The sequence below is a fragment of the Belonocnema kinseyi genome, chromosome 3 (genome assembly GCF_010883055.1).
Source record: "Belonocnema kinseyi isolate 2016_QV_RU_SX_M_011 chromosome 3, B_treatae_v1, whole genome shotgun sequence".
NCBI lineage: Eukaryota > Metazoa > Arthropoda > Insecta > Hymenoptera > Cynipidae > Belonocnema > Belonocnema kinseyi.
The window spans coordinates 59,383,483-59,394,087 of NC_046659.1; the positions used below are offsets into that span (position 1 = coordinate 59,383,483).

A 10,605-nucleotide genomic window follows, 5' to 3' on the forward strand; every position below is an offset into this window, starting at 1 on the left:
CTATCCGGCAGAAAATTGGATGAACATTATTTCAAATACTTTTTTAATAAAATAATTCTCCATTCTACAGGTTTTTTGTGAAATAAATATATATTTTTTGTGAAAGTAGAATTAAATTTTACTTATGTCAAAATGGCTCAATACTTTTTTTCTTTAAATACTTAAAAAGTTTGATTTATCCAAAATGAATCAACGGTAAAGAAAAAACATGCATGCGATTTTCTGTTATACAAAATCTTCCATAAAACACGAAGTTTTCAATTTATCCAATTCTTTTATGAAACTTTTTTACGCAGGCAGTAAAAAATGGCAGTAAAAAATGCAAAAATAGTAATTTTCGCACATTTTTCGTTGTTTTTTGTGTGTTTTATTTGTCACTGTTTATTGCATAATTATACTTTCAAAAGTTTACTTATAAAATTCGTATTTATGGGATTCTGAAAAATCTGTATCACTATATTGAAGTGAAAAATAAGGATTCAAAAGTACCTTTCCAATTATGGGTACCAGTGGACCAACACGGATGAGAGAAGGACGCTTACTGGTGAAATATTTATTAAGAACGAACTAAAAGTGATCAAAAAGAAAGAAAAGTCGAGTGAACAAATACTTTAATAACCTCACTGACAAAAATCCATTTTCTGCTATAAAAATATCCATAAAAATCAAGGTTTTTAATATATCGAATTCTATTATAATACGTTTGGAGAGCTTATTTTTTCCACTAATATCATCAAACTGACCGAAAGTTTTGCCCAAATATTCATTGCCCAAATATTCATCATCATAATATTTAAAAAATCGGTTTTTATTGTAAACCTTTTTTCATCAACATAATTTATAATTGATGCAACTATTTAAAAGATTGCTTGGTTTGAGGCGAATCGATTGAAAAATTCCGCTCATAATTTTAAGTTGATGAAAAAATAAAAAGATATGTTGAATTGAGGCGAATCGATTGACCTATTGGGAATGTTTAAACTGCGATACGCCACCTGGTGCCAAAAATTCGAAATAGAAAGAACAGGCACGGTTTTAAAGATGCATTTTAATTTGTACATAAAACTGTTTTAACCATTTTGTTGTGGAGTGTAAAGTATTTATTGGATAATAAAAATAAGTTTTTATCGAAAACTAAGTGTTTTAGATGGAATTTACATATTTTGCAGTGAAAAACCACACTTTGACAAAAATATTTTTGTAAAAAAAAAAACACTTATTGTTCTCTTTATTGTGATTTTCAAAGGATTATAAATCTAAATGGTCTTATTTTGAAGCAAAATTGAGCTCAAAATAAATTTGTATTAATTTATAAATTAAATATTTACTCTTTAAGAATCTGATCTAAGAGTTAGGTTAGAATTCGTATTTAAATTTCAGTCGTCTATTATTCGTATCGTTGTTATAATATGGATAAAATTTGTCGCTACATAAATTAATTAAAGTTTATTTAAGCTAACAATGCATTGAAATTGTACCTACTCTTTCTAGTTCGATTTCTCGGCACTATGTGGAGAAATGGTAGTCCAATATATAACATTATATCCATTCTATAACATTAATACACTTTATTAAAGAGTAAGAGTAACAGAAATAAAAAAGTAGAAAGAAAAATGAGAAGGCAGCCAACCACATCTACTTCCTTCTCTTTTTCTTTTTTTTGTCTTTTTTATTTTTATTATCAAATTATAATACTGTTTAAAAAAACTGCAAATCATAAAAAATTCAACCTCTTGGTTGAAAGACACTTAAAAAAATTAAAAACTCTCTCTTAACTCAATTCAAATTAGCATAAGGCTGGGATGGGGATAGGGTGCGATAGAATTTCCCCCTTCCCTTTTCCGGCTCGAAAAATTACCATTTTAAATACAAAATTTGATTTGTATGATTTGTTATTGTATTTAAAAAATTATCATTTTGTATATTTTTTAAATTTATATTCTTAGGTTGGTTCAAATGAAGAATTTAGTTTTTTTATCATTCAAAAAATTACACATGCTTTAAATCACAAAAATATGATCAAGCAAATATATTTGCTAACGTGAGGCAAAGCGCTCGTGAAATGAGCAGCATATAAATATAAATACAAATAAATTGAAAACACTCCATATTGAATTCACTGCTCGTTTACTATGAAATAATACTTCCTAAACAATAATTTAAAATATGTAGAAAAATTACTTTTAAAATTAATTTGACTTATTTAAGAAAGGGCTCGATGCTTTGTTTTCATTGGGAGTATAAATCGCTTCAAAGTCATTCGAAAAAAGTATTTTATAATGAAAAATCGAGTGCAAGAAGTGTCAGGTTGGAAATGATTGATGCTCGTGTTAGGTCACTTAAGCGAATTTTGTCAAGTTCATCCGAGGCCCTGATCCTAAAAAAAATATTGAAATCTATAACTATAGAGATTCAACCTATCCATACATTCTAATAAAATAAAATATTGTCACAGTTAAGTGCAGACGTAAGCGGTGCGGGTCAATCTGTAGTTATTCGCGACCGAAAAACCGGAAGGAGAAGAGATTTGCAAGCAGAGGCTGCTGCACAACGTGAAAAAGAAGAACGTCAACAAGAAATTAATGACCAATACGAAAAATGGGGAAGAGGGTGTGTATAAAATTGTCCATAGGTTGTGTTCTTAATCACACGATTTGCCGAAACTCCAGTACAATTTTCTGGTAGGTGAAAGTTTAATGTAAATTCAAAATTGGCTTTATTTTCAGACTCAAGCAGCTGGACGATCGGGAAGAGAAATTAAAGGAAGATATGCATGAGATGAGTAAGCCTTTAGCAAGGTACAAAGATGACAAGGATTTAGACAGAATGCAAAAAAATAAATTACTCGACGAGGACCCGATGCTTCAGTTTGGACAGGATAAGCTAGTAGAGCAAGGAGTACTTAAAATAGGTAGATATCCTCTTTTTCCTCCATCCCTCAATATAAAAGGAGCAATTCTTTCTCTGGCAGATAGTTAATTTTATTAAAAATGTTTTCAGGATCGAAGAATAAATCTTCGGGACCACCCAATAGGTTCGGCATTCCACCAGGTGAACGATGGGACGGAGTAGATCGAAGTAATGGATATGAGAAAAAGTGGTTCGAGGCTCAAAACTCGAAAAAAGCGAAATCACAAGAAGCATATGCGTGGAGTACCGCGGATATGTAGCCATTTTATATTGAGCTACGTCTTCCTATTATCTACGTTGAACAGTAAATTTGAGAACTAATTTTTTGAAAATTATTAGCCTCAGTTGTCTGTAATAAGGAACTTTAAAGACGAATTCATAAAGTAGTGTTGAATAATTTGAATAAAACTAAAGATTGTTTTAAACGTACGTTTATGATTTTTCAGTATTATATTTCCGCTCGGATACATGCCTTTTTTTAAGGAGGAACATGCTATGAGTCACATACAAGATTTTGTATTGTTTTTAACTAAATATTGTGCAGGGTTAAAACAGGATAGGGAATGTCAGGGAATTTCCGTTAAACTGAAGTTAAAAAATTTGTTGAAAGTGTTAACTACTTTTTTAGAAATTTCTTTTCTTCGGTAGATGGTTTATCATTTTACTGGAAAGTCCATTTTTTGTTCAATATTTTACTATTTTATTGAAAATGAACTTTTTAAACTGAAAGTTTAACTTTCATATTTTAGTGAACATGCATCTTCAGATGAAAATTCAACTATTTAGTTGAAAGTTCGTCTTTTATAATAGAATATTAATCTTCTTGATGACTGATACATCGTTCTGGTTAAAAATTTGAAAATTAAAATAATATTTTTAAATTGAAATCTATTAAATTTTTTGACAGAAATGGAATATTCTGGGTTACAAATTCATCTTTTTGGTTAAAAATTAAACAACTTATGTATTTCACTGTATATTTATTTTATGTGGTTGAAAATCGGTTTTCACAGAAAATTTAACTTCTATTTTAGATTAAAAATTCAACTGCAAACGTTGAAAGTATTCTATTTTTTGTAGAAAATGCATCTTCATTAGTTCAAAATTCATGTATTTTGTTGAAAACTATTGTTTTCTGATTGAAAAGTTATCTTTCAAGTTGAATATTGAACTATTTGGTTAAAAATTCATTTTCTTGGTTGATGATTCATCATTTTAGATAAAGATTGATTTATTTGGTTGAAAAGTGAACTATTTTGATGACAATTCCTTTTTTTAAATTGAAAATTAATTTTCAACTGAAAATATAACAATTTCATTTTCGTTCGAAAATTTATCTCTTGTAGTTAAAAATTAATTTATTTGGGTGAAAATTTGCATTTTTGGGTCAAAATTTAAATTATTTTAGTAGAAAATTCATATTTTCTAGTTTGGCTAAGATAAGAACATTTAGGATAAGATTTTTTTTTCTTTATTGACTGATAACTCTTTCTTGATTGCAAATCTAACTCTTATGCTGAAAATTTCTCGTTTTCCTTTCTTTTTGTTTGAAAATATTTTATCTAAAAATTTTTTATATTGTATTTTATCTAATTTTTCTTGTGATTCCCTATTTATAGTTAAAAATATTTGTATTTCTTTGACAACTGGGCACTAGGATGGCGCAAAAAATCTGTTTGCTAACTTATCAACCTATTTTCTTTCATTTTTCGTAAAAAAAATGCTTCAAACTTTTATAAATTAAAAAAAGTTCAACCCGTGACTCAAGGCCTTTAAATATTAAAGTGTTCATTAGTTTTCTTTGGGTGTGAAAATGACAAACGACTTACGTAAAAGCAATAAACATAACATCCAAATGATGGTAGGTATTACTGAAAATAATGTTAGCTTAATTTTATTTAGAATACCATCCTTAAAAGTTAAAAACTACCTTATGAAGGAAGTTGAAAATTTATAATGTGGTTTTTCAGTACAGCTTAGATATTTTCAGCCTTTATTGATTAAAAATGATGTTGTAAAAGTTAAAATATGTTACTATAAAATATACTACCCTTAAACTTTTTGAACTATCCCTTAGAACCTTCATATGCTTCTTTCACAGTTGATGTAATTTGTCATTAGAGTAGTCCTAGAATGGCTTCAAAAATATCGCATGAATATTTCATAGTTTCTTTAATCATTTAAAGACAATTTAAGGTCTGGGTTTAGGCCCTCAAACCACCCTTCATACAAAATTGTAAAATACAAAAGAGCGGTCACATGTAAATTAGGGAAAATGGTGAGTTTAAAAAGTGACTGGAAAGAAATTAAATAGGGAAAATAAGTAGAAGGCGGTGCTGCTGAACCAAGTTTAAATGCAAGTTTCAATTAAATGGGATTTTATGATTGTTTATCCTAATGTGGCTTCCCAGCACGAACCCAGCAAACACGTTCTGTAACTGTTTCAGATCAAAAAAGGAACTGTGTTCTATAATAGTTGTTACATGATGGTGACAGAACTGTTATAAAAAAAAGGTAACCGTGTTCTAGAAGACTGTGACAAAATTGTGACCGAACTGTTCTAGAACAAAAAGGTAATAGTATTCTAGAACACTGTGACAGAACTGTTCTTGAACTATCTGAAAGCACTGTTCTGTAACAGTTGTTATAGAATTGTTCTAGAACAAACTGGTCACAGACATTCTGTTTTAAGTTTGTTCTAGAACTGTGCCGTAACAGTGTTATATCAAAGTTCTAGAACCCTGTTACAAATGTGTTTTAGAACGAATTAGGAACAAAGATTAGTTCGCTAACACGTATAATTTCTTTTAGGCGGGACTGCGTACGCGCCATCCCGGATCAAAATATCTTCATGGAAATATCAAAATTTCCGCCTCGAAGGATATTCTGACGGGTTATCCCTGGAATAACCCGAGGCATAAATCTGTTCAAATCGAATATGCCGGGATATCCTATTGCTTTGAGGGGTACGTAAAACTGTTCCATATTTTATGTATAACCGTTCTAGAACTGTTATAGAATTGTCCTAGAGTTTTTACAACGCAGCATACCAAAGTTCGAGAATTGTTCTAGAAATATTACAGATCAGTTGTCACAGCATTCTAGATCTGTTAATGATTTGTTATAGAAAATTTGTAATTGAGTTCTAGAATTGTTCTAGAAATGTTACAGATCGGTTGTCACAGCGTTCTAGATCTATTACAGAATTGTTACACAACGCTGGTAACCGAATTCTAGAAATGTTACAGATCGTATGTCACAGCATTCTAGAAGTGTTACAGAATCTTTTGTGTTCAAGAACATTTACAGATCTGTTCTGTAACCATGTTTGCTGGGAACATTCTAAAAATTAGACGAAGATAATCGATCAGGCGCTTTTTGAAAAATCGATGTTCGTATTTAAATGCTAAGAAATTTTCATAAGATTATATGGCCAATATTGGTTAACATTTTTTGAATCGATTTTTTTAGATTGAATGAGATTGCTTGTTACCCCTCGAACAGGATATCGACAAAAAATACATAATGGGACGAGCGTTTCTTTTAACTCGATTTTTCTATTTAATTACTAAGAAATAAAGAAATTTTGATAAGATTATATGGCAAATGTTTAACATTTTTTTATTGAGTATGGCTGTCTTTCACTCCACGTGTATTTTAAGTTGAAAATGTAATGATCGGATGGGAACTTTAAAAAATTAGGTTTGTGCTTTTAGTTAATATGGAATGAAAAAATTTGAGTGAGACAAAATCTTTTAATATGATACCACGAAGGAATAATAAGGAGACCCAACTGCCAATGGGAAGCCATTTGAAACTGGCAATAGAAACATTACCGTAAGTGATAGGCATATTACAGGAAGATCTTAAATTTTCGTGCGCAGGTGCGCAGTTGTCCTATTCCTGTACATGGAAAAGTGTGCGAGTGAGAAAGTTTGTCGACTTGACGTAAGTTAGAGAGGTTCTGTTCTTTTGTTGATCATCATACGAAAGATATACAAAATAAATATATTAACAGTATTTTCGGTGATTTGTTGAAAAATGTGTCAACAGATTTTGAGAAGGAAAAGTATAGTTAAGTACCTTTTAAATTTTTAATATGATAAAGAAATAATGGAAGTAATATAACTTGGTTTAAAGTTTTTTCGAAACGTAAATATGAAAAATATTATAATTTCATTAAAAGTTATTATGAGGTGACTCAGTTTAGAAATTGGTAAATTATGCATTTATAAGCATGTATACAATTTAATCAGCACGGATAATTGCAAATAATGTGATATTATAATTAAGGGCCCTACCGATCGAAATTTCAGAGCATATACTAAAGATTCTCAAGGCTCTGAGAAATTCTCCGCAGGCACTCAGACAAATCATTTCTATTAAAATTAAATGGCAGTTATGTAAAACAATAAAATATATTAGACGTTTATTGTACGTACAGTGAGGGCTTTAAAAAATCGAAGTGTATTCGCCTTCTTCGGCGAGTATCTTGCACCACAACCCGGCACTTGACACCTGCATCAAAACGAACGAACAGAACGTCTCTAACTTACGTCAATTTGACAAACTTTCTCGCTTGCACACTTTTCCATGAATAGGAAGAGGACATCTGCGCACGAAAATTTAAGATCTTCCTGTAATGTGCATACCCCTTACGGTAATGTTTCTATTACCAAGTGTGGAAACGCAGTTAGGTCTCCTGATTATTCCTTCGTGTGTGGTACCCAAAAAAAAAGAAGCCATGGAAAAGACGATTGTGTGAATTGCGTATCTGTCATTTGTAGATTTAGAAAGTTAAAACTGAATCGGTTTGCGACTATGTGAATCGATCATTTTGTCAATCAGCTTCGAATCTGCCATGTACTGTAATGACCATTTCAAGCAAGTTCATATTGAATCGGTTTCCCTCTTTTTGAATGAGACCGAATTTTTTAAGGTTGAGCTGTCATATTTCACACAATTTTTGGAAATTGCTAAATTATCGAAAAATTAAAAGAAATCATGCGCAAGGCTACTATATTCCTTTTTCTATTTCAGTTTTGGATGTTGTAAAGGCTTTTTGCGGCATATAAGTGAGTCAAAAAAATAATAACGACTAAAAGTCTTAAAAAAAAACAATCGCTCCCAATCTGCAATTCAAGTGCCAGTGACGCAATTCAGAAGCCTTCGGAACCCATTCAACACAAGTGAATGGATTTTTGTTTTCTAGGTAGTCTGCAATTTTATTTCGATTCATAATTACACGTTAGGGAGAGCAATTAAAAGTAATATACTTTTTTAAATTTCCGGAAACAAACTTCTTCATTGATATTTATATGCGATAAATAAAATATCATTATAGTATCAGAAATATGTCCACAATACAGTTTTCAAAAATCAACATTTTTCATCTTCACGAAAAATTGAAAGACTATCAATTTTCACTATGAGATTCCCGAGATACTTTCTGTTTACAAGATAAAAAAGTCCCCTACTTACGAGTATTTTGGTTATTTTTTGAAAATCCTGATCAATTTTTTTACAATTTTATTATTTAGTGAAAAGAAAAGATTATAAAATCATTTATAGCATCTCTGTGTTGTCTTACAGGATTTTTTACTTTGTCCGGATTTTGTCCGGATTTTTCAAGTTATACATTTTTATTTTTCAATCAATTTTTGGACCTTTTTTTTACCAAATTTTATCATGCAATACCATCTAACGATATCTGCATCAATTGAAGCGGCGAATGAGGTCTATCAAGCTCGCACCTCCACAAATGAAATTCCCAAATTTCTTCATTTGAGAAATTTGGACTTTTATTGGTTTGTATTGCCGATTTTTGGGCTCCGCTACTTTTTCTCAAGATTCAAATTTTGAGTGGAGGTGCTGACTTGAATCAATCCAGCAGCTCCACTATATAAAAATTGAAAGAAAAAAAATCAAACACGTCAAAATTTTGGGCTATTTTGGGCTTTTAAACGCACCAACAACCAATTTCCAAAACCACCCCTACTAAATATAAAACCACCCACATGTAAAAAATAAATTTCGGAAAAAACAAAGAATACCAGAATTTTGGGCTTATTTTGGGCTCCTAAATTCATGAAAAAAATTTAAAAACTACCCCATTTTCAAAAAACCACCCCCTTGAAAAAAATAAAATTTGTGAAATCCAAAAAGCACTAGATTTTGGGCTCATTTTAGTGTCTCAAATCCACTTAATATTACTTTAGAAAAACCACCACTGTACAAAAAAAACACCAACGTAATAATAAAAACTTAAACCTTGATGTTAGCATTTTTGAACAGCCCAAAAATCAGAGACTTCATTTGAACCGTAAAATTCGAAAAATATCAGAGAAAAATAAAGTAACACTGTAATATTCCGCAAAAGATTGGTTTGCACAAAATTATGTTTTATTGTTAAAAATATACAGTTTTTTAACGTCAAGTGTTGGGGACCAAAAATCGGAGTGGGTATTTTTAAGAAGCCCAATAATCATAAACTCTACTGACACTGGAAAATTCTCAAAAATATTAATTTTTGATAAAGTCATACGTATGTGGTAGAGAAGGGTTGATTTTATACGTTAAGGGTTGAAGCCCAAAAATCAGAGTAGGTATTTTCGAGGAGCCAAAAATCAAAGACTACATTGACACTAGAAAATTCTCAAAAATATTATTTTTTGACAAAGTCATATATATGAGGTAGAGAAAGGTTGATTTTATACGTTAAGAGTTGAAGCCCAAAAATCATAATGGGTATTTTCGAGGAGCCCAAAAATCAGAGACTACATTAACACTAGAAAATTCTCAAAAATATTATTTTTTGACAAATTCATATATACATGGTTGAGAAGGATTGATTTTATACGTTAAGAATTGAAGCCCAAAAATCGGAGTGGGTGTTTTCGAGGGGCCCAAAAATCTGAGACTTTACTGACACTGGGAAATTTTCAAAAATATTGATTTTTGACAAAGTCACATGTATGTGGTAGAGAAGGGTTGATTTTATACATTAAGGGTTGAAGCCCAAAAATAGGAGTAGGTATTTTCGAGTAGCCCAAAAATCAGAGACTCTACTGACACTGGAAAATTGTCAAAAACATTATTTTTTGACAAAGTCATATATACGTGGTAGAGAAGATTTGATTTTATACGTTAAGGGTTGAAGCCCAAAAATCAGAGTGGGTATTTTCGAGGAGCCCAAATTCAGAGACTCTACTGACACTGGAAAATTCTCAAAAACATTATTTTTTGACAAAGTCATACATACGTGGTAGAGAAGAGTTGATTTTATACGTTAAGGGTTGAAGCCCAAAAATCAGAGTGGGTATTTTCGAGGAGCCCAAAAATCAAAGAATACATTGACACCAGAAAATTCTCAAAAATATTATTTTTTGACAAAGTCATATATACATGGTGGAGAAGGGTTGATTTTATACTTTAAGGGTTGAAGCCCAAAAATCAGAGTGGGTATTTTCGAGGAGCCCGAAAATCAGAGACTCTACTGACACTACAAAATTCTCAAAAATATTAATTTTTGACTAAGTCATATGTATGTGGTAGAGAAGGGTTGATTTTATACTATAAGGGTTGGATCCCATAAATTAGAGTAAAGCCCAAAAATCGGAGTGGGTATTTTCAAGGAGCTTAAAAATCGGAGACTACATGTATACTAGATAATTTTCCAAAATATTATTTTTTCAT

The 10,605-nt window shown here is 30.7% G+C and overlaps 1 protein-coding gene across 1 annotated transcript in view; it reads left to right on the forward strand.

The window, feature by feature from the left end:
* LOC117169490 (BUD13 homolog) overlaps window positions 1–3,339 on the forward strand; it is an 11,222-nt gene extending 7,883 nt beyond the window's left edge. The window contains exons 3-5 of the mRNA XM_033355895.1: window positions 2,456–2,610; window positions 2,727–2,911; window positions 3,001–3,339. Coding sequence (XP_033211786.1) covers window positions 2,456–2,610; window positions 2,727–2,911; window positions 3,001–3,170 — 510 coding nt within the window. The 3' untranslated portion in view covers window positions 3,171–3,339. The remainder of the gene's footprint in view (window positions 1–2,455; window positions 2,611–2,726; window positions 2,912–3,000) is intronic.
* The last annotated feature ends 7,266 nt before the right edge of the window (window positions 3,340–10,605 follow it).